This window comes from Microtus ochrogaster, linkage group LG10 (assembly GCF_000317375.1).
Source record: "Microtus ochrogaster isolate Prairie Vole_2 linkage group LG10, MicOch1.0, whole genome shotgun sequence".
Taxonomy (NCBI): Eukaryota; Metazoa; Chordata; class Mammalia; order Rodentia; family Cricetidae; genus Microtus; species Microtus ochrogaster.
In genome coordinates, this window is record NC_022035.1 from 1344840 (window position 1) to 1369361 (window position 24522).

The 24522-nt window shown below is 43.9% G+C and overlaps 2 protein-coding genes across 3 annotated transcripts in view; one reads left to right on the forward strand and one right to left on the reverse strand.

The window, feature by feature from the left end:
- The window catches only part of Peg10 (paternally expressed 10), a 12473-nt gene extending 4831 nt beyond the window's left edge, over positions 1 to 7642 (forward strand). For both annotated transcript variants that reach the window (NM_001291243.1, NM_001291244.1), the window contains 1 exon segment: positions 2623 to 7642. In NM_001291243.1, the coding sequence (NP_001278172.1) occupies positions 2623 to 3967; positions 3967 to 5172 (2551 nt within the window). In that variant the 3' untranslated portion in view covers positions 5173 to 7642.
- A 4346-nt stretch (positions 7643 to 11988) lies between these two features.
- On the reverse strand, positions 11989 to 20008 carry LOC106144246. The gene is given in 12 exon segments (XM_026787513.1): positions 11989 to 12201; positions 13596 to 13775; positions 13956 to 14869; positions 14872 to 14994; positions 14997 to 15147; positions 15150 to 15431; positions 15433 to 15691; positions 15693 to 15758; positions 15810 to 15847; positions 15849 to 15910; positions 15913 to 16127; positions 19971 to 20008. Coding segments are annotated over 12 exon segments (2541 nt in total).
- Between the last annotated feature and the right edge of the window lie 4514 nt (positions 20009 to 24522).

Sequence of the window (24522 nt, forward strand, 5' to 3'; positions counted from 1 at the left end):
TTCTCCAAGGTGCCCGGGTGCAGCCCCCCTGAGTATCCTGGTGGGAGGGGCACACTTCTCCAAGTTATATGGGTACAGCTCATCCCCCATTTCCTCAACTCAAGTCTCTTTTTAAATTATCTTTTACAAACAATGAGATATTTTGCAATATCAATACAAATGGCGTATTGATTGCTGATTTGCTAATGCAATTTCTGTCCTTTAATGAATTGTCTTTTGCAAGTGTTAATGCCCACCAGATTTGGCTTCATTAAAGCCCACCCCGTTTGGTTGTTTACCTTCCTGACCTGGGTTAGGCCACACCAAGCCATGCTGAGACCATCTTAAGGAAGTTTTTAATTTCTGTTTTGAAATTGTTATTTTCTAGATGACAGAAGTCACACTTTAGTCACCTGACCAGTGTTTTGTTTTTTGTTTTTTTTTTTTTGAGGAGAGATTAAAGCAATTTAATTAAAAAATATTGCTTTGTTTTGACTATGGTCTTTGTTACTAATATACTTGTCTTTAAAGAATTGGGAATGCCACAGGTCAAGGTGTCTTCTAACTTTTAAAAACTTGAATGTGATCAGTTATCTGTTTAAAGTGATTAAGTAGAAGTGTTAAACCTGTTAAAATGTCACACTGTTCCCTGTCCTTTAAGGGCCTTGTGTGCTCTACTCGTTGGAGTGGCCACAGGACGGCTTGGGATAAAGGGAAAATGGCTGCAGGTGGTTGTAGCAGGGGAGGGGTCTAAAAGATGGGAGGGGGGAAAGCAGGGGGATTGGACATAGCAGGGGAGGGGCCTAAAAGATGGGAGGGGCAAAGCAGGGGGATTGGACAAGGGTGATGAACAGGTGTCATGTGGGATGACAGTTTTCCTCTTTTTAAAAAAATATTCTATTGAATAAAATATTAACTGCTTTCCACCCAACTTTTCTAATTAACATTTTTTTCTAATTAACATTTTTAAATCTTTGTTTGTGTCATAGAATTTAATAGTGCCCATTTTCGCCTTGATTGGTCAGAGAAAAATAACTTATTTTTAAACTTTTGTTTATTCAAAAGTTTTAAACTTTATGTCATTAAACTTTCATTGAACTTTTTAAATTAAAAGTTTGTAACTATTAAAACGTTCAAACTTTTGAAAACAGAACTTCAAAACGTTCTGAAGTTTCGGGCTTTAAACTTAAAAGTTTGTAGTTCAAACTTTTAAAAAGTTTTTTTTTAACTTCAGTAAACTTAGTTAAACTTTTTAAAAAGTTTGCTAGACTGTCCAATTTCAAAGTTTGTAAAACTTTAATATCTTATTCTTTACTATAACTACTTTAATTGTCTTAATTGAGATTTGAGATCCTTATGAATCCATAATTATCTAATTGTACTTAACTTTTTTTTAGGAAGTACACAAGTAGACAGTGCCCCATGGTTATCACTACCCTCATTATGAAAACATTTCAACTCCCCCCCCCCCCACAACATCCACTCATCTTTTTGGAGTCCAGGCCTATCCCACCTTAATTTTAAAAGCCAGTGGGTGGGCCCTACGGAAATCTCAATTAAAAACTAAAGACTGCACTGGTGACCTGTAGTATAAATAAACTTCTGTATTTCTTTGACTAATTTTAATTAATAAACATAATAAAGTATATTTTTAATTATCTGTAATTCTGGGTGACCAAGCTGCTATAATTACAGCCCTTTCCCGCTTATAAGAAAGCTACCTTTTTTAAAATTAATAACCTTATTAACTAATTAACAGGTATAATTCAGTGATTTATACCTGCATTATTTAATTAAGTCATAATTAAATTTGTTGTATTGTCAGGCATCATTAAGAAAAGATGTCCTATTGTATAACCTATTTCTTTTTAGGAGGCATCAATTAATATTTGATTAATGATTGCTTAATAAGGTAAACTGACATCCCTTTGTACTGTTCATTGCCTTTTCTGTCCCATAGACAATTCTGAGGACATTAACTTGTGGTCATAAAAGCAATTAGACAGCCTTGTGTTTGTGATAGTGGTTGGTCGACTTTATAATTAGACCTTCGGTGTTAAGTGTGCACCTCTGTTGTGACCTTTGGCCAAGTGTGTACTTCATTTCTTCAGAGCTGATGAGTACAGGCATTGTGGTTCTTATACCCACCTCTTTTGTGTGTGTGGATTGTTATTGATTAGAGTATTAGTTATTTTTTTCCTAACACCCTTATTAATAAAAGGTATGGTGTTGGGATTATTTGCATAATTAGAAGTTATTTTGCATAATTCACTTCCTATTTATCTTTGCCTTGGAACTTTCTTGCTGTGTAACCTCCATACAAATGGAGTTGTTTACGATTGTGTACTTTCCTTTATAGCCTGGAAAGATGAGTGTGCTTCTGATAAAGGTCGTGTATTAATTATAAGGAGCAGGTGGCTTTCTTAGGAGAACAGGCATTTGGATGTCTGGACATCAAGAGGTGGTGTGCTTTTTATTATTTTGTGAGTGATTCCTTCATCCCCCCTTTGAGGGCGTGTGTTCTGTTAATTATCAATAGATACTTTTATATTGTTTATATATTTATAATATTGTTTTTATATTGTTTATAGCGACTGCTTTGAATGTATATGTTGAATGGGTGCTTTTTGCTCTCATTTACAGGAATAAGCGTGTTTTGAGGACCCGGAGGAGACGCCGACCACGAGGGGCCCAGGATCCAGGGCACCCTCCCCAGAGTGAGCCAACACCTGGGAGGTCCCCTCCTACCACCACCATGGCTACCGGGGGTTTCGACTGCCCGCCCCCTCCTCCTCCTCCTCCCCCCAACAACAACAACAACAACAACAAGCCCAAGAGCCCCTGCGTGCCCAACAACAACCAGCGCCGCCGCCGCCGCCATGGTGAGATCTCTGGAGAGAGCAGCGGCTTCAGAGAACAGCAGGTGGTCAGACCGACCATGAGGAACAACAGCCTGCACACCCAGGTGGAGCTCTTCCCAGGCCACAACGGCAGTTTCGGCAATTTCGGCAGTTTCGGCAACTTCGGCAATTTCGGCAATCTCCGCAGCCCCCGCAGCCCCCGCAGCCCCCGCAGCCTCCGCAGCCTTCGCAACCTTCGCAGCTTTCGCCACCTTCGCGATCACGTGGAAGTCGAAGTTGAACCAGAACCTCAACACATTCACTTCCGCTTCCGCCTAGAAGACAATGACGATGACCTTGCGCTCCAGGGTGCTGCGGCGGCCGCTGCTCCAACCATCTTCTTTGACGACGACTGCCTTGAATTCCTCCCTGAGAAGTTTGATGGCAACCCTGACAATCTGAATTACTTCATTGCCCAGTGCCAGACCTTCATGGAGAGGAGCAACAGAGATTTCTCTGCTGATCGTATCCGTGTATGCTTCGTGACAAGCATGCTGACCGGCCGAGCCGCCCGCTGGGCTTCTATTAAGCTGGAACGAGCCAGTTACCTGATGAACAACTACCGTGCCTTTATGATGGAGTTGAAGCAAGTCTTTGAAGACCCTCAGAGACGTGAAGCTGCCAAACGCAAGATCAGACGTCTGCGCCAGGGCTTGGGATCTGTTGCCGAGTACGCCAACTCATTCCAGATGGTTGCCCAGGATCTGGATTGGAATGAGCATGCTCTAATTGACCAGTTCCTTGAAGGCCTCAGCGATGAAATTCGTGAGGAGGTGTCTCGCCACGAGCTCCCAGACACCCTCTCTGCTCTGATCAGTCTATCCATTCACATTGAGAGAAGACAGGCCCGCGCTGCTGCTGCTGCTGCTGCTGCTGCTCGCAAGCCTCGACCTGATCCACCCAGGGCCCTGGTGATGCCTCAGAACCGCCAGTCTGATCCTACTGAGCCTGTGGGAGGTGCCCGCATGCGCCTGACCCAGGAAGAAAAAGAAAGACGCCGCAAACTGAACTTATGTCTATACTGCGGCAGTGGAGGCCACTACGCTGATAACTGTCCAGCGAAGGCCTCCAAAAATTCACCGTCGGGAAACTCCCCGGCCCCGCTGTAGAGGGACCTTCAGCGACCGGGCCAGACAGAATAAGGTCCCCACCCCCCGAGGCTTCGACTCCGCACCTGCAAGTGATGCTCCAGATCCATATCCCGGGCCGACACACCCTGTTTGTCCGAGCTATGATTGATTCTGGCGCATCCGGCAACTTCATCGATCAAGACTTCGTCATCCAAAATGGGATTCCTCTAAGAATCAAAGAATGGCCAATCATGGTGGAAGCGATAGATGGGCATCCTATAGCCTCGGGCCCAATTGTTCTAGAAACACACCACCTGATTGTTGACCTGGGTGACCACCGAGAACTACTGTCTTTTGATGTGACTCAGTCTCCGTTTTTTCCCATTGTCCTGGGAATTCGTTGGCTGAGCACACACGACCCTCACATTACCTGGAGCACCCGCTCCATTGTCTTCAACTCTGATTACTGCCGATTTCGCTGCCGGGTGTATTCCCAGATACCTCCTGCTCTGCTGCTACCACCTTATCCTCCACATCCACCGTTCTTCTACCACGTGGATGGATACAGAGTTTTCCACCCTGTGAGGTATTACTACGTCCAGAATGTCTACACACCTGTGGATGAGCACGTCTACCCGGGTCACCGGCTGGTTGACCCCCACATAGAGATGATCCCTGGAGCTCACAGCATTCCCAGTGGACATGTGTACTCGTTGTCTGAATCTGAAATGGCTGCCCTGCGAGAATTCGTGGACAGGAACGTGAAGAATGGACTCATGATTCCGACCGTCGCTCCCAACGGAGCCCAGGTCCTGCAAGTGAAGAGAGGGTGGAAACTCCAAGTCACCTACAATTGCAGAGCCCCACACAACTGCACAGTCCAAAATCAGTACGTTCGCATGACTCTTCCAAACATGGCAGACCATGCACACCTGGCAACCTATGGTGAATTTGTCCCTCACATTCACGGGTACCACCACCATCATCACCATATCCCTGTCTATGCCTACGCAGGTCATCAGGTGATGTTTGCATGGCACCCAGTGGGACGAGATATACATGGAAGAATGATCCTCACCCCTGTTGTGATCACCTGGTGTCCACATTGGTACCGCCATCATCCTCATCCGGTACCCCAGTATCCTCCTCCGCCGCCGCCGCCACCTCCGCCGCCGCCTCCTCCGCCGCCACCTCCACCACCTCCATCCTACAGTACCCTGTAAAGACTGTCGTGACCTTCGGAGTGTCTCTGCCCTCAACTTTGACCTGTGCAGCTTCTCAATCAATGACTGTGTGCTACTGGATCTTCAGACCACCTGAGGCACAAAGGCACGCAGGGCTAACGTCAGTTTTCCATCTTGACTGCCAGTTAGTAATTTGACATCTCAATTGCAGACTGGCTAATTTCTTTACGGAGAAGCTGATGCAAACACAGGACCTGCTGATTTCTTACAGAGGGGAGGAGAGGAGGAGGAAGGACACGACCTGCCCGCATCCTAGGACGGGCACCTTATGAAGGAAGCCAGACTTTCTGGTGCAGCATGGAAAGGCTTCCGCGATTAACTTGCTGCACCCTCCGGAACTTCGCCGACTTCAGACTCCATTTGTCTAACCTCTTTGTTTTGGTTTGATTCTGCTGCCGTTCACCCTGCTGCAGGATTTGTCACCTTCCTGCCTGACTGCTGAGACTCAGTCTCTAGTTCAGTTCGAGCAGTAGGACACAACATGGCTTTTTGTCTTCACGGCGAAGTTTTCCTTTTCCATCAACATCATCTCTCCCCTACCCTTGCATGTTTAAGTAGTTTAGTAGATTTTTTTTTTAAACATTTTGTTTTCAAGTGTTGGCTATGCTTTCAGAGTTTCCATTGAATTAGGAAGGACACATACAATCTAAATTCTATTAATTGGGCCTTTAAAATTCACAAAAAAGATATACAATTGGAGGAACCCTGATTGGCTATGGATTCCTGTTCGGTGGGACCAGAGAGCTTGCCAGTCATCATGTTTTACATTAATTACTTTTAAATGGTGCATTTGTGCTTCTGATTTTTGTGAAGCGTCACTTCAGTTTACCTCAGAACTCAGTTTCATCCTTCATGCGTTTTAATTGATTTGATCTTCAAGCTGCAGAGTGCCTAGAAATGGGTCGTCTTCTGCAGCCCTGGCATAGACACACGGACATTTGCCACCACTGCAAGCAGATATCTGGAGAAGCTGACCACGACAGTCAGGGAGAACATGCTGGTGTGGGCCCACAGCTCACAGACAACAGCCCTGACACACACTGGATTGTTTGTTGAAGCTTGCTTAATGACTTTTGGCAGTGTGTACTATGCCCTATTCCTATATACTAGCTATAAGGGTTAGGTGTTAAGGATAAGTACTCTTCAATTTACTGGAATTTTGTTAAGTTTCCTTTTAGTCTGTTAAGTTGTTAAGTTTCCTTTTGTTTTTCTTCTGTTGATCAAATTTACACTAAATGTTCCTTTTTTCTTTTATTTGGCATTTCCAACAAAAATGCCCTTATTCATTTATTAGGAAGGAAAGATAAGTTGGAAAAGGAGGAAAATACAAGCTGACAAAATTAACTAATTGGCTGTGGGCCCAAATTTTAATTTTTCATTAACATCATGAAGGGTCAGTTAGTTTGGTTTGAACCAGGAGGCATTTGGCTGAGATGCTAATTTGAGAGGGGCATCTGTATAGTGCCATCTAGAGTTGTGTTTAAGTTTGCAGGTCCCTCCTGGACTCCTGAACTGATCTGGTTGTCGCGCATCATCAGCATCCTGCATCCCACCCAGTTCCGAGATTGGCAATGGAGAGCACCCTGTTGGAGAGGCCTGAACATTCATGAAGGACCACCTGCGGAAGAGAAGAGTCTGCAGGAACCACGCTACATATTCAGCTGGAGAGGGAACATGCATCTGATGGGAATGGAAGCTTTTGGTTGTTTCAGATTGTAGAACATTTTTTGAGTTGGTCTTGAACATTGTATTGTTTTTCTTTTTTTTTTCTATAGTCAATTAATAGGGGATACATAGTCATTAAGAATTTTAGGCTGGGAGGGATTATTAAGTAATCTTAGGTGGGTGGGTAAGTTAGGGTAAGTTAGGATAAGTTAGGATAAGATAGGATAAGTTAGGATAAGTTAGGATAAGTTAGGATAAGATAGGATAAGATAGGATAAGTTAGGATAAGTTAGGATAAGTTAGGATAAGATAACAATAAGTGGACCAGTGTACTTATTTGTCCCTCTTACCCCTCCCTACAATTTTACCTTTAAAATTCTACTCTGAGCGAACTGCAGGGAAATCAACATTCTATGAGTGAATTAGACATGGACAGAATTCTAGTGGAAGTTCAAAGATGATTAGATCAGTCTAATAAAGGCCCAGGAATTATCTCCAGGGATAGATTGTGAGTAAAACTTTGAGAGGCATATTTGAGAAACTGTTTCTGGAATAAAACTTGTAATGCTGAATGACAAATATTCATGGAAATTATAAGAATGTGATGAATAAAATCTCTTGTTCTTTCCTTGTCAGTAGCTCTCCTCCCCTCCCCTCCCTAGCCCCACCCCTTCTTCCCTTCCCCTTCCCAACCCCACCCTTCAAACTATATTACTGTATTCTCTTTACTATATTGATGTTACAATAGAAATTCAATAAATAAAGACTTAGTGGTTAAGGCAAATTGTGTCCTGATCATTTCAGCGCCCACGCATCATCAAGAGCGGAGGGAGGAGCAGTGGGCGGGTCCGGAGTGATAACCGGTGGGAACTAGGAAGTAAAGGGGTTGGGGGAGGGGCAAATGGGAAAAGAGGGTGGGGAAGGGTGGGGTTGGGAAGATGTTTGGGATAGGGATGGCATATAAGCAATCGGTCACACGGTTCATCATTAATAATATATCAATCGGTCACACAGTTCATTAATAATATACCCAGAATACTCCAAGATATCGACTAGTTCATTCCAGCTGTGACATTAGGCAAATATTCACCTCACAGCAACTCCAGCGACATAATCATTAATCTCCGTATGACTTGGAATACTTGATTTATTAACATATTAGAGGGGGCGGGACCTCTGAGAATGAAAGGGAAGAAGAACAAGGGTAGACGAATGGGAGATGGGGCAGGAGGGTGGAGGATAGGATGACGTGCCATGCAACATACCAGTCACATAGACTCTTATCAGTGATGTACCCAGACTACCCCAGCAAACCAAATTATTCCACTTATAAAGTGCATGTGTAGGAAGCAACCGATCCATAGCGATTACAATGGCATGACCTTAGTGGACGTACTTCTTGGAACAACTGAGATTTAGAAGTGGAGGATGGGCAAACAGGATCACAAGGCAGAGTGAGGGATGGGAAGTGGTGACAGGAGGGGTACAAGTTGAGTAAGTTTGGAATGGGGTTTTATATGAAGAATACATCAATCGCAGAGCCTAGTAATAATACACCAAGAATACCCCCGGGGAAATAAGTGTATTCTAGGAGCAAAAGACTAACATGCAAACGCACCAATTAATGATAATTCCAGGGACATAACACGGGGTATGATTCAATATGATTGGTGTTCTTGAGATATGGGGAAGGAAGAACTGAAGGAAGAGGGAAGGTGTGGCGTTAGTAATCCCGTAGGGCGGGTGGTGGGTAAGGGGCGTGTCAGTCCATGTCACTTCCACTCATACAACCCTGTAGCAATATCGCCAAGACTATGCCAGGAAATCAACTTACATGTTCCAGATGCAAAACATGAGTATCTGTGGTAACAGAGTCACCAAATGAAATCAAGTCCATGGACATAATAAACCCCAATACTAATAGTACTTGAAATAATTAGGATTTACTGACGTGGACTTGGGGGCCAGCAAGATGGGCTCAACAGATAAGGTTGCTTGCTGCCAAGTTGGGCAACCTGGATTGGATCTCTGGACCCCTCCTGGTGGAAGAAGAAGACGAGTACCTACTAGCTGACCTTTGACCTCCATAAGCTCAAAGCGGGACAATGGTGTTGCCCCCTCCTCGTACAAAATAAATGGAGAGGGAGGGAGAGTAGGGGAACATTTGGGGGCAGAAAGCAGGGTGAATGTGGGGACTGAAGGGCACGAAGAGAGGTTGGGGTTGGGTGTGGCTTTGGAATGGGGATGGTGCATAAAGAATACCAATCACATAACTCATTGTCAATTATATGCCTAGAACACCCAAGGGATCAGCTGAATTCCAGCTGAAAAAAATATTAGCAGATATGATAAGGCCAACAATTAATAGTGACTTTCATCATCATAAAACATTATTAAATGGAATACTTGAAATTCATTAGAGTGGAGATGGAGGGACACTGAAGAGAGTTGGGGGAGAGTAATGAAGTAAAGAGAGAAGATTAGGAATGGGATGAATTGAGGAGAGGATTGTTATGTTTTAAAAAATGTCAATCACACAACCCAGGGTCAAGATAACCAGAATACCCAAGGATGTTACCTGATTTTACATTATCATGTAAGAAACAATACCATGAACAGTAGGGAAATTAGTTTCTCCTATGACACAATAAATCTTATCTTTAGTATCAATATTGGAATAGTTGAGGCTTATTTATTAGGGTAGAGAGGATGGTATAATAGGGAGAAAGGAGGGGAGGGAGAAGAGAAGAGAGAAGAGTGGAGAAAGTGAGAGGAGGGACTGGATAGGACATTGAGATGCGAGAGTATCTAAAGAACACACCAATCACAGTCCAGATCAATTGTATACCCACAGCCTCCACGACAATAAGTATGCTGCAGTTGTAGGCTATTAGCATATTAATAATTACGTCATCGATAATGACTTCATCGATTACACATATTTAATATTAATTAAGATATTTTAAAGTTATCAATAAGTGGAAGAGTGGAAGAGAGGAAACAGTGTAGGGGTAGGAAAAAGAGAATTGGAAAGGTGGGCAGTGGGAAGAGAGAGGATGGGGATGCAGAACAAATGTCAATCACACAACTAAGGACCAACGACAGCCAACCTACTACACCAAAAAAAAGCAACATACAATAATAAATATATTAATAATAATAGTATCTTTCATGAGATAATAAATCTATTTTAGTATCAATTTTCTTTGAATGCTTCAGCTTTATCAATAGGAGTAAGGGAAGTAGGACAGTGAAGAATGTGATGGGGAGGGTAGATGGCCGTAAAGGGCGGAGGGATGGAGGCGGGGGGTACCAAGGGATGAGTCTGAGAGGGGACTGATACATAAAGAAGATATCAGTCACACACAGTGCAGTACCAATCATGTGCCCAGAATGCCCCAGAAAACAAATTAACATATTCCAACTGCAAAATATTAACATATGGAATAATAAACCTAGCAACAAATGTCAGTGATGTAAGAAAAGACAGCTTCCCCCCCCCCTTTTTTTTTTATTAAAAAAATACTTTTCATTTTACAGACCAGCCCCATTTCTTCCTCCTTCCCCTCCCCTCTCCCATCTCTCTTCCCCTTCCCCTCCCCCATCCACTCCTCGGAGAGGGTAAGGCCTTCCTTGGGGAGTCAACAAGATCTGGCAGGGCCAAGACACTCCCCCGCCCTGTATCAGGGTTGAGCATGGTATCCCACCATAGGGAATGGGCTCCAAAAAGCCAGCTCATGTACCTGGCAGAGGTCCTGGTGCCGCTACCAGAACCCCCTCCCTGTAGATCAAGCCACATAACTGTCACCCATATTCAGAGGATTTAGTTCTGTCCTGTGCAGCTGGCAGTCCATTGTCCATGATCTCCTCACTAGCTCAGGTCTGCTGTCATTATGTTCCTTCCTCCCTCTCTTCCACTAAAGTCCAGGAGCTCAGCCCAGTGCTTGACTGTGGGGGGAAATAACAGCTTTTAATATAAGTGTTACATAAAATTATTGATCTTTTCATTGGAGAAACAAGTAGTGGGGGGGATCACAAGAAGATAGGGTGGAGGGGACAAGAGTGAATTCGGAATAGGGTAATGTACAACGGGTCCATCAACCATACACAGTAAAACACTCAGGATACTCCAGGATAGCTAATATATTACAGAGACAAAAAATAAATAAACAGGGACTGGAGAGGTGGTGCAGAGGATACAGACTACTCTGCAAGCTTGAAGAGGTAAGTTCAGATCCCCGGAATGTATGTGCCCTGACTCACACACAAAGGCATCTCACACATACACATCTGAGGTTTTTGTATAAAGTTATATAAAAAATTTGTATTTAATATAAATATTTTTGGAGCATTAAGTTGAAAGGGAAGGGTAACAGGGAGTGTAGGCGGTGAGGGGTAAGTGAGTATAAGCAAAAGGGGTGCATGGGAGAAGAGAGTGAGTGAGTGGGTAGAAGGAGCATAAGATGGGGTGAGTTATAAACCCACCAATCACACAGCCTGTACACACTAGCTGCCAAACTTTAACATAAAAACATAAAAATTAAAGCTACATGTGACTCTATATCATAATGCAAAATGCTTCCAGCCCAACTTTAAAGCCCCATAGACTATCACAGTCTCAACAACGTTTAAAAATCCAACGCCTCTTCTAAGATTCATTCAGTAGTTTCTTAACTATAATTGTAAGGATTTACAGTGCAGGTGACCCTGCTGGTATGGGGGACCACAGGCCGGTAAGGGACAGACAGATATACCCTGAAGAGAGAGCTTGTGTATGGAGAGTTTACTTAGTGGGGATTGGGAAGCTATAAGGGTAGGGGAGATATAGGAGAAAGAGAGAAATAGAGAGATGGAGAAAGAAGGGAGAGAGGTGGGGTCAGGTGGGCTTGCCTCAGCGAGCAGAGAGAGACTGGGAGTGGGCAGAGCTTGTCTCTTAAGAGGACAGAGTACCCAGGTGACAGGGCATCACACTGGCATTTAAATGTTTAGTTACTAAAAGACTTCCCATAACAGAGAGACGTGTTGTCTTTTTATCTGACTATCTCTTTGTTAAAGCAAACAGGGCATTTAAAGGGAGAAAGACAAAAAGAAAGTTGCAGTTTTTTAGCAGGTGGTAGAGAACAGATTCAGCTACAGGCAGAGCAGGCAGTTGGCTGGGGTCCCAGTGAGCCTGGAGAGCTGGCTGGCAGCCGTGGCCATAGTTAGGTCATCTGATCTGACATTATTTAAGATAGTGGCGGTCATGTGATTGCCCATAGCAAAGATGGCGCTAAGGTCATCTGGTCTACCATCCTTGCCTTTAGTCAAAAAGGTGGCCATCATGTAGAGCAAAGCATGGAGAAACTGTGGGAATTTTAAATATATAGGAATAACAAGAGGGACATATAGGATATATAAAACATACATTTAGAACAGAAATCACTTTTCACATTCATTCACACATTCTTTCATACACAAAATAAACAGGAAAATTCTTCAGCATTGTCAGGACAGGTAGAGAGATTCCATCTCAGACAGGCTTAGCCATGGTGGGAGGTGGTCCAATGGAAGGAAGAGTGGATGTGCAGGAGATGCTGGTGGGGTTTAGCATGGCTTCATGTATAGAAACTTTCCCATCTACCTGTTTGCTGACAGAAATTAGAAAGCTCTCATGTTGAGGTCTGCCATTAGGAGACCACTTTAGGTTGTTATCTAAGGGGTACTTAAGCCATTTTCCATAGCTGAGGTTAAAAGAGAGAAAACAAACAAGACCCAATGGGCAACTTATCTGCAAGAGTCCTTAGACAGAGAGAGGTTTGGGCCACTCTAAGGTGCAGGGGTTGGAGACCAGGGCATTGTAGCCCAAAGGACAACACTCAGAGATGAGAAACAAGATCCCAGTCCTCAGCCCTGAGGAACTGACAGAGGTGAATGTCAGCCAAAGCTAACCTGGAAAAAGAAACCTTACCATCTGTGGCCAGTGTTGTATGCAGCAATGCAGTGAAAAGGGAGTTGGAAAGGGGTCTATGTCCAGGATCCCCGCATGGCTCAGCCTGTCTGCCTGAAAGACCTCTGGAGCAGGGAGACTCTTATTCAAGTCTCAGGATAACATGAACCCCCAGGAACTCACGAGAGACTGTCCTTGATGCAATCACACGAGGTTTATTGACAAGACCTAGTTCTATTCATAGAAATAGATTTCAGTATCTTCTTGACCTTGTAAAGCACAATATTGGTGGTGTAACATCAAAATCTGAACAGCACTTATTCCATCTCTAATGAAAGTAATTAGCTTTAATTCTTTAAAGTACTGAGGGGCCTGTATTAGGGCAGCTACCCCGAGGCCCAGCATTACTGCTAATATCAGAGAAACAGGTTCTCATCGGAAGAGAGTTGGATACTTGTCAAACCCATCTTCAAGCATGTTAGCTGGATGATAAAAGACCCTGGGTACTAGTTGCAAAAGCACACAATAATCTTTGGTGTCATTAAAAACCGATATTGACATGCAAGCTGCCAGGCCTGTATTACAAACCCACCATTTATCTAAACCAGGAACCAAGTACCTGGTGTCAGGAGTCTTAGGGCTCTTAAGAGTCTCATTACATAACCTCGGTAAGAGTCAGCCTATGATTAGTCCCCCAAACACAAGCCTCCTTCCTGACTGGTAGTGTTGTTAAAAGCCCTGGATACTGCAATTTGGGTAGTCCAGGAGCTTGCTTCACGTGGGAGGCGTGGATCCAGGCAGAGATGCATACTTCTTTCATTTGTTCGCAGATCTGGTGTCCCACCACTTCAGGGGCCTTTAGGCGAGCAAATAAAGGTCTAGAAAGAATAGCATCGGGATTATACACTCCACGCGACTCAGTGAGCGGTGGCAGTTCTCCACATAAGATCTCATAAGGGGTGAGTTTAAATCGCCCTGGGATGATCCGAACCTGGAATAGGGCAAAGGGAAGGAGGGCTGTCCAATCATTCCCACCAATCTCTAGGGCCAATTTTATCAGGGTCTCTTTTAGGGTTCTATTCATCCTTTCTACCTGACCTGAGCTCTGGGGTCAGTAAGCACAATATAATTTCCAATTGATCCCCAGTTGGGTGGCCAGTCCCTAACTTACCTGGGCAACAAAGGCAGGTCCATTATCAGACCCGATTGCCCTGAGTATCCAAAACCTCAGGAAGAGTTCTTCTATGATCTTAGCCACCACATTGGCTGTCTTCGTCCTGGTAGGAAAAGCTTCTACCCAGACTGAAAAAGTATCTATAAAAACTAATAAGTACTTGTTACCATATCCTGCTGGCTTAATTTCTGTAAAATCTTCCTCCCAGTAGGCCCCAGGCCAGTCACCCCTGAACCTCTTCCCAGGAGTATATATGGAGTGTCCTGCATTAGTCATAGCACAGGCCTTGCAGCTTTTGATTACTTCTTCTGCCAGGTCAGAGAGTCCCATAATATAATAGTTGGAGGACCTAACAACATCTTTTAGTTTCTTGGCCCCCAGGTGGGTTGGGTAATGTAAGTTGGTAACATACTTGTGCCCTTGTTTTTGTGGGATGACTAGTTTTCCTCCTTCTGTCCCTACTGCTCCATATGGGGTTTTCTTTACCAGTCCTAATTTTCCCATAACTTGATAGTCCTTGGGGGCGTATCTAAAGTTGGTTTCACTGATACCATAATAATCTTTAGGCTCTTTAACTGCCAGGATCATTGCTCCTTGGGCCGCCTGTTTAGCGGTTAGGTCTGCCATTTGATTTCCTTTAGCCACAACATCTCTAGCTTTTTGGTGTCCTGGACAGTGTATGATGGCTACCTTCCTTGGCAAATGTATGGCCTCGAGGAGGCTCAAATTTTTTTTTTTTATTTTTATGTCTTTTCCTGCAGATGTTAACAGTCCTCTTTGTCTGTATATTGTTCCGTGTATATGGGCAGTGGCAAAAACATACCTGCTGTCAGTGTAGATGTTGATAGACTTCCCCTCTGCCATCGGTACAGCTTGTATCAAAGCCACAAGTTTGGCTTCCTGGGCTGACATCCTTCAGAGAGGCTATGCAAGAATACTTGCATCCCATCCACCAATGCTGCCCCCACCTTCCTCTTACCTTCAATCGTGAAACTGCTGCCATCTGTATACCACTTGGACTCCCCAGCCAAGGGTGATCCTTCAGATCATTTCGGATACTAGCTTCTTCTGCCAAAATGTCAGCGTAGTAATGGGTATGTGAGGAGTCCTCAGTCTCGGGCAGTAGGGTAGTGGGATTGAGGACAGCACAGGGAGCGAAGGTCATTCATTTGCTCAACAAAAGGCTTTGATCACCTCCGGTCTGGTTCAAGTAAACTTGATCTGGGCCTTCAACGTGGTTAACAAGTCTCTTTCTAATAAGTGTGTGGGACACTCAGGGATAACCAGGAAGGAATGAGTCACTTGTCCTTTCCCCAAATCCACAGTTCGTAAGGTGGTCCACAGATATTGTTTCTGTCCAGTTGTTCCAATTACTATAGTCTTTGTATTCTTTAGCTTCTCCAATGGTTGTTTCAGCAAAGAGTGCTCAGCCCCTGTGTCCACTAGAAAATCCATAGGGGTCCCTGCCCTAGGAATGGGGGAGAGGGTCCGAGCCCCATCCCCTCTAATCATCTTCTTTTAGGGCCAGTACCTTAGAGGCCCCTCCTTTCTTCTTTGGGCATTCTCTTGCCCAATGTCCCTTTTCTTTGCAATAAGCACATTGGTCTTTGTCCAAGGGGTACCTCTGTCCGTCTTCACTCATCTTTGGTCTTCTGTTGCCCAGGTTCCCTATCTGTCTAGGTCCTGTCTTTCCCTTCTCTCCTACCACTGCGGCCAACATTCTAGTCAAATTACTCTCGTCTATGATCCCTCCTGTCCTCTCTTCTGCCCCCGCCCCTATCTCTCTCTCTCTCTCTCTCTCTCTCACACACACACACACACACACACACACACACACACACACACACACACTTCTCTTCCTCAGTCTCTCACTTATGAAACACTTTCTCTTGCCTCCTTAACTAAATCCTGCAAGGTATAATCCTGCAACCCTTCTAACCGCTGTAACTTTTCTTAATTTCTGATGCTGACTGTCCTATGAAGGCCATAGCTACCGCTGCTTGCTGACCCTCAGAGGTTGTTGGGTCAAAGGGAGTATAATGCCTGTAAGCCATCTTTAAATGTTCAAGAAACACAGATGGTGGTTCAACCAGTCCCCGAAGAACCTCTCTTACCTTGGCCAAATTACTGGGGTATCTTGCAGCCCCTCAGAGACCTGCCTTGAGACTGCTGTGGCGACAGACTGTCAGCTACTCCCCACCTGCTTTAAGTTTGACCTTGAAAACATACACAGAGAAATAGATAAGGCCCATTTCTGTTTCCACATTTTTTTTTTACCAAAATTTCTCTTGCTTTTTAGACAACATAAAAACACTTACCAAAGTCTTTTTTGTGGTTTTTCTCAGTGGGGATGTATGGCTACATTTTAAACAAGAACAGCACATAAAATTCTATAGCAGTGTGAAACGTTTGAGACCAAAAGTAGATATTTTTAAGCATTAACCAACAATAATTTGTAACCAGCCACTATAAATGATGACAGATACTTATAACCCATAGGATCTGAAAAAGCTCTTCACCCGTGGAGCCAGCTTTGACCAGAGATTTGAGGCATGCAGCTCCCAGGGCAGGTGAAGGGAACTTGTCCATCAGCATGGGGCGGGGGCAGGGTGGTATGCAGCATTGGGGAAAAAAGATTGTTAACCTCTTTAGGCCATAGCAATTACCCTCAGATTTTCTGTTTAGTGTTTGAAATCCTATTGGGGTATATCCGCCTTCTAAAACTGTGTCTAGCAGCCTCGATACCTTGTAACAGCAAGGCTGAATAGCCCAGCCATCCATACAAGCATGCTACTCTGCAGCCACGTGCTTGGGACCGAGACTGACTTTTTTATGAAATATACTCCTATGCTTATGGCCCTATCTCTAAAGTCTTGTAAGTGGTCACAATATCAAAGTCAAAGAAGTCATGATTTGAGTTCGTCAGCATCAGTCTAAGTCAGGACAAAAGCACAACACACATTACACAGACACACAGGATAATGGTGTTAAACAAACCAAAGACACAGCTTCAAGCTGTTTCGCGGGTGTGACCTGCCTCGCTATCGAAATGAGACTGCTATCCACACATGTCTCTACAGAGAACTGACCATGCCACTCACGTGTCATTCCACAGAACTGAGAAACTCCACCTGCATATCTCACCAGAGAACTGAACATGCTACCTGCTCGTAAAACAACACTGAGACCGAAGACACACAGACAAAGCCTAACAAAACTTAGAAAGACAAAACCACTGATCCAGAGTCAATGTCACAGTCTGTCCCAATAGTCAAAGTCACAAGTAAGACAAAACAAAAGACCGAAGACACACAAGACACACAAACAAACAAATGTCCATCTCCACTGAGACAGACAAAACCATTTCAGAAATACAGACAGCCGAGAGGGTGTATAGTTCCTCCAATCCAGGAGAACTTCTGTATCCTCACCAGCACCCAGACGGGAATCTCCCAGGTGTCCCTGGGTCCCTTCTCACCTCCCGGGTCATCTCCCAGGGTGGCAGTCAGTGATCTCCTACCCCGTCTGCTGATCACTCTTTCTGTCTCCTCCCGAGACATGAATGACTGAAAAACTAAAACTGAAAATACAGAACCTGTGCAGAACCTGAATTCAGCTGGCACGGAAACACAAAGACATAGACACAACCGAGAACCCGAAAGTACAGAACCTGAACCTGAATTCAGCCATCACGGAAACACAAAGACACAGACATGACTGTAAACCCGAAAGTACAGAACCTGAACCTGAATTCAGCCGGCACAGAAACACAAAGACACAGACACACAGACAATGTCTCACCTCCCAGTGAGTCTTTGGAGATGAGTCCCCAAATGAAAGACCTCTGAAGCGGGGAGACTCTCACTCAAGTCTCAGGATAACACGACCCCCCAAGAACTCACGAGAGACCATCCTTGATGCAATCACACGAGGTTTATTGACAGGACAGGAACCAGTGCACTGGGGCCAAAACTCATTTCCCACGCAGGGGTAGAGAGTTCAACCCCAGTAGCTGGGAGAAGGGGTATTTAAGGGAAAAAACCATAAAATTCCAAAAATACCAGTGATCATTGAAAATTTTCAAAAATACCAGTGATAATCACAAGGGGGTAACTCTCTGTTTCTCAAGATTATTCTCAAGATTATAATCTAACTTTATCTTCAGCTAGTTCCTGAAACAGAGTCACTGAACGGGCTAATCTAGATTTTTGATTCTTCTCTCCCTGCTTAGAGTTTTGGCTCTATTTTTCCTGCTAGATTTTCGGCTCTATTTTTTCTGCTAGAGGGGTCTGGATTTATCCAGGTGTTTCATGCCCATGGGTGGGAGGGAACACAGAGAGAGCCTGGCCAAGTCACACACAAATGTTATGATTTATGGCATGAGTAAATGTTGGTTGCCTTGACGGGTTACATCGTCTAGGGTGAGTAACCGTCTGGCAGTTCAGTTATTCCAAGGTCCCGGAGAGGCGCTATCTGAAAGATATGAGCTAGAAAAGAGGAAGGAGGCCAAGCTGGAATTCCTGTCGAAGCCTCAGTTTATTAGAGATGGGGTACAACTTATATAGGGTATGGAGTTGGGGGGTGGGCACAGGGGCCTGAGCTCTTGCCACATAGTTCACATTGGTCACGTAGCCCGTGTTGGTCACGTAGGCAGGAGGTTATCTTCGGTCAGGTCACTGTAGGCCAAGGAGTCACGAGTTGCCACACCTAGGGAACTAGATAGTTTGGAATGTGGGGTGGGTTCTGCAAACTGATAGCTCTCCAGATAGCTCTCCATCAGCCAATTTGGGTGTGGGGTAGGCTCTGTCAATAGAACGATTCCTAACATAATTAGGGGTGTGGGGTTCTCTGCAGACTCCCCTAGGGTGATGGTTCCTGCAATGATTTTAGGAGAAAATTGGCTCCTAACAAGTAAATGTTAGTGGATCCCGTGGCAGACAGATAGGCCGTGCACAGAGAACTTGGATATGGAGAGTGTATGTAGTGGGTATTGGGAGGGTTTAAGGGTAAGGGGCATGGAGGGGAGAGATAGAGGGGGGGGGTCCCAGGAGGGCTTGCCTCAGAGAAAGACTGGGAGTGGGTAGAGCTTGTCTCTTAAAGGGACAGAGTACCCAGGTGACAGGGCAGGCCAGCATAAAGATCATAACCATAATCCCCTGTAAACAAAATGAAAACAGGATCACATACTTCCTATATACAATGGCACATATTCATTCTAAAAGGAAGGAAAGGGAGCATAGTGAGGAAGTACTGGACCAAAGCAAAACTGAAAACCAGTTGGGGAAACTCCAAATTCTACATCTCCATGTCTAATGCCAAAACATTTCAGATCTCCATCTCCTTTTAGCTCTGTTGACTGCAACACACTTCTTTCTCCTGGGCTGGTTCCACTCTCCGTTAGTAGCTCTCCTCAGCAGGCATCACCGCTCTGCATCCCTGGCATTTTGGGGTCTCCAAGGCAATCTAGGCTTTACCTTCACAGCTTCACACAATGACCTCTCTAGGCCACCGTGCAGGGACACCCGGGCACATGCTGGGCCTCAGTACCTTTCTTTAACTGTGAAGAGAGATCCCATAGCCTCTTTCTTCTGTCCTTGGCTCTAAATGCAGAACTCTGTGGCCTAAGGTGCCAAGTTCTGCTATTGCTGGGGCTGAAGCATGGTCGCCTCATTTATTACATTGCACTAACCTTCTTTTTTTCAATGGTTTCCTTAACTGTCTAAGCTTAGCTATCCTGACATTTGCTCTGTGTAGACCAGGCTGGCCTTGAACTCAACCATTCACCAGACTCTTCCCTACCTTCTGAGTGCTGGGATTAAAGGTGTGGGCCACCACACCCAGCCCTAAGCTTCTCTTTAATTCCTTTTTACAAAACTGGAAGCTTAGCTGAATAAGGCCTTGCTCTGAGATCACCACTCCCTTTTATTCCACTTAGCATCAAGCTTTTCCAAATGTGTACGCTTCCTGGTGCCCCTTTTCTCCTCAAATTATACATTTTGTATTTTTACTTACTCAGCTTGTTCCTTTTTGCTATAGATCTGCATAGGCATGGCTGCTAACATAACTGTATGACATAGTTCCACACTAGGCTGTTTTGAAATCTCAACTACAAATGCAATTAATCTAAAACTCTTCAGTTTAGCCTGAGGCAGATTTTGGACAAAGGCAGAAAGCAGTGATATTATTTACAAAAATAAAAAAAAAAAAACAAGAACTCTATGCCACATAAAAAAACTGTCCTCTGAAACCCCTTGAACCAGGTGCCCACAGTTCAAATCAGCCCCATTGTCACTGTCTTCTGTGTCCCTACTAGGATGGTCCATTAAGCTGCTCTTAAGGTACCCAACCACTTTCCTAGTTCAAAGTCACAAAGTGTTCACGTTCCTCCAAATGAAAGCATGGTCTGGCCTCTCACAATACCTCAATCCTTGGTACCAACTTTTATCTTAGTTAGGGGTTAATGCTGGGAAGAGATACCATCACCACGGCAACTCTTATAAGGGAAAACATTTAATTCGAGCTGGTTCTCAGCTTAGAAGTATAGTCCATTATTGTCATATGGGGGAAACACAGTGGCCTGTAGGCAGACATGGAGCTAGAGAGGTAAATGAGAGTTCTACATCTGGATCCACAGGCAGCAGGAAGAAAGAATGATGCTGGGCCCGGCGTGAGCTTCTGAAAACACAAAGTCCTTCCCAAGTGACACGCTTCCTCCAAAAGGTCACACCTGCTTCAACAGGTCCTAACAGTGTTACTCCCTGTGGGCATATGGAGGCCATTTTCACTCAAACCGCCACCCATCACTAAACCTGTGCCACGCACCCAGAGCACGCTAGAAACAGCTGCAACACTTGAACAAAGAAAGTCATCACCAGTTAGTAGTCTTCTGTTTCAACTTTTATCTTTAATATCAACTTTACTTAAAAATTTGTGATTTACAAACATAAGTTATAAACTATTAGTGAGGAATAAATACTAAGTGTAGTGGAGATATGGGAAACTAACAAGGAAACTCATTTTTCTGCTAAACAAAAAATTTTAAATGTCAGTGCTTCTCACTGTCATTCACATAATGATAACTTGCTCATGGTAGGCAGCATGACAGCAGGCAGGTAGTCATGGCCCTGGAGTAGAAGCTGAGAGCTTACATCTGATCCACAAGCAGGAGGCAGACAACCAGACTGGACTTGGCATGGGCTTTGGAAACCTCAAACTCATACCCAGTGACATACCTCCTTCAATAAGGCCACTCTTCCTAATCCTTCCCAAACACTTCTACCATTTACAGATACGAGCCTATGGTGGGCCTTTCTCGTTCAAACTACCATACCTAAGTCTAGCGGTTTCACTGAAAACAATACTAGCAACTGGGCTAGCTACCATTCTTATGATCCCTTGGCAAGAAGATGAATACTTTTTGCTCTGGTCCCAAGCATCTACCTGAGACTAAATTGAAAGTTTTGGATTAATTTTGTTGGCAAATGGAATTTCAAGATAATCGAACATTGATTCTGTCCCAGGGTCATTAGTAATTGTCCTCATGAAGGTCTACAATGAAAAGGAACAAGTGGGACAAAAAGAGATACAAAATGTACAGTTTGAAGTGAAAAAGAGAATCAGGAGATTTAATGTCAAAGCCAAGGCTTGAGTTGAAAGACGTAAGGAAGGTCTGATGTGAAATGCAAAAGGTTCTCAGGGCAAGACCCCACCCAGCCAACCTTCCAGGTAGTGAAAAGGAAACGCCTAAGGAATTCTAAGCTGCTAAAGAATAGTGACAAAAGACAGTGTAGCAAAGGTGATTAAGGAGGCAGCAGGCTCCATCCCAAGCAGGCAGTGACACTTAGCAGTGCTGTCTTCACGTGCTGTCTTTAGAGCGGTGCTTCTCAACCTGTGGGTCAAGACCCCTTGGGATATCCGATATTTACTTTATGATTCATAACTGTAGTTTTGCTACAGTTATGAAGTAGCAACAAAATAATTTTATGGCTGGGGGTCACCACAACATGAGGAACTGTATTTGTTGGACTCTAGCATCCAAACGCCGAGAAGGAGTCGCCCCCAGAGACCATCTCATACACCACAGCCGATGCAAAAGCATGAGGATTTTATTAATTCTGTCATGACAGGGTCCCCCCAGCATTGGGGAAGCCGAGGGACCCCGAATAGCGGGTACAGTCTACTTTTAAAGGGGCCACAGAAGCAAGTGGGGTTGTTCTTTGACTATTCTGATTGGCTTATTCGAAAGGGCTATTACCAATAATTGACTGGAGAGCTGTTGCCAGATCAGATGAGGTAAGAGGTCATTTTGACCCCGTTTCCCAGGGGACCGAACCAAAGCGTACGTATATGGGTAATTGTTCAGGAACTGAGTACGTGCGAGTGTAGCTGTTAGGTCCTTGGTTCCCAGGGGAGGAGGGGAAGCACTATGGCACAGAGGCCGAGAGGATTCAGAATTGTCAAAAATGGCTTCAGGATTGTCTTCAAGTCTTACATATTTAAGTGTGGCAGCATTAGGAGGGTTGAGAACCACTGCTTTAGAATCACGAAATACAAACAAGGAAAGAGGTTGTGGAATCTGCCTCCACAGTTAAGGAAAGCTGCTGCCGAGGCCAGGCATGTGGCAGGGGAGTCCCCGAGAGGCAGTTGCATGAAGTTGTGAAAGTGAGGCCTGGATTGGAGACCCCAAGATATTAGTGGTGCCATTGTCATGAGATATCTGCCAAAGAGATGAAAAGTGTGTTGTAGTTATCAAAGCTGCAAGCCTGAGCCACCTACGCTCTTTTATATCAGACATGAAGCTATAGCATTCAGTTTCCCCTGTTGATCTTGGTTTGATCCAGTATTTTTCCATTATATTCCCTTTCTTCCTTTTGGAATGGTAGTATACATTCTGTGCCGGTGTATGTCGGAAATAAGCAATTTGTTTTTTTTTTATTTTATAGGGACTTACAATTAAAGGATTGCATTGAGTCTCAGAAGAAACATTGGACCTTGGGATTTTAAAATTTCTTGAGTCTGTGAAAGACTATGAGGACCTCTGAAATGTTGGACTAAATGTAAGTTGTGTTATGACAGGGCCACAAGCCTTTGGAGTCAGGGAGCATGATGTAATGGTTTGCATGAGAATGCCCCCAAAGGTTCATATGTTTGAATACTTTGCCGTCACTTGGTGAAACTGCTTGGGAAGAATTAGGAGTCGTCTTACTGGAGGAGATGTGTCACTGGGCTCAGGCATTGCGGTTGCAAAAGGCTACTTCATGCCTTGCCAGCTCTGACTGCTTCATTGCTGTGTCTCAAGTTGTAAGCTCTCAGCTACTGCTGTAGCACTGTACCATGTCTGCCCGCTGCCACATTCCCGTGATCACCACTATGATGGGCACAGACTATGACCATCTTAACCTGTGGAACCCAAATAAATCCTTTCTTCTGTAACTGCCTTGGTCGTGGTATCTTATCACATCAATTGAAAAACAACCAAAACAGTCCCTTTCTTATCATATGGAATAGTTTATATAGTGCTTTTTTTCGTCTGCTTTTATTGAAAATAGATTCTTCTCTCATATAGTAGTACATCCTGGCCATGTTTTCTTCTTACTCCACCTGTCAGCTCTTCCCTCCAACCTCCCTGCTCTCCCCATCAACTCCTCCATTTCTTCTTCCGAAGAGAGCAGGCCTCCAAGAGACTCTGCTACTCCTTACTATTTGCTCCCGATTTCTTGAGATTGTTTATTGGTTGTTGGTTAAATTTGTTAGGTTGTGTGTGTCCCCAAGTTTCTTTTTAAGTTGCTTTTGGGGTCTTCATTTCTTGGCATATGGTTTTTAAAAAATATTTCCTACTGATCTTTTCACTAGCATATCCTTCAATACCTCCTCTTTCATCTCTCATTTTATTAATTTATATCTCTGTATTTTGGTAAGTTTAGCTATAATTTACCAATTATGTTGATCTTTCCAAAGAATCAATCCTTGATTTTATTACCATGTTGCAAATTGTAGCCATTATTTATCAGATTTATTTCTGCTTTGACATCTGTTTTTTGTTTCTTTGATTTTGGACTGTGTTTGTTCTTGTTTTTCTAAAGCTTTGAGATGGGCTGCTGGGCTATGCATGTTTGAGACTTTTATTTTTGTGTGGACACTTATTGCTAAATGCTGCCTCTTAGTATTGCTTTCTCTATAGTCACAGGTTATTCTGTGTTGTGTTTTCATTTTTATTTAATCCTAGAAACTTGAATCATTCAGTGACCTACAGGTTGTTCACTGGTATGTGGGTGATGTATGTATATTTACTATAATATATATATTAAATAGAGTTTTACAAAATTAATAGGAAGTTTGGAGTTTGCAATATTAATTATTCTTCCTCCTAGTTTCTCTTCTCCTCCTCTTCTCCCTCTTCCATCCCTCTCTCCTCTTCAGGTTGAATCTAATACGACATTCACACTAGACAAATACTCTACAACTGAATCACATCCTAAATCTCTACAAGATTAATTTTTTACTAACTATAAAAATTTGACTACTAGTCATATAAGAATGGAGAAATCAAATTCTGGATGTTATT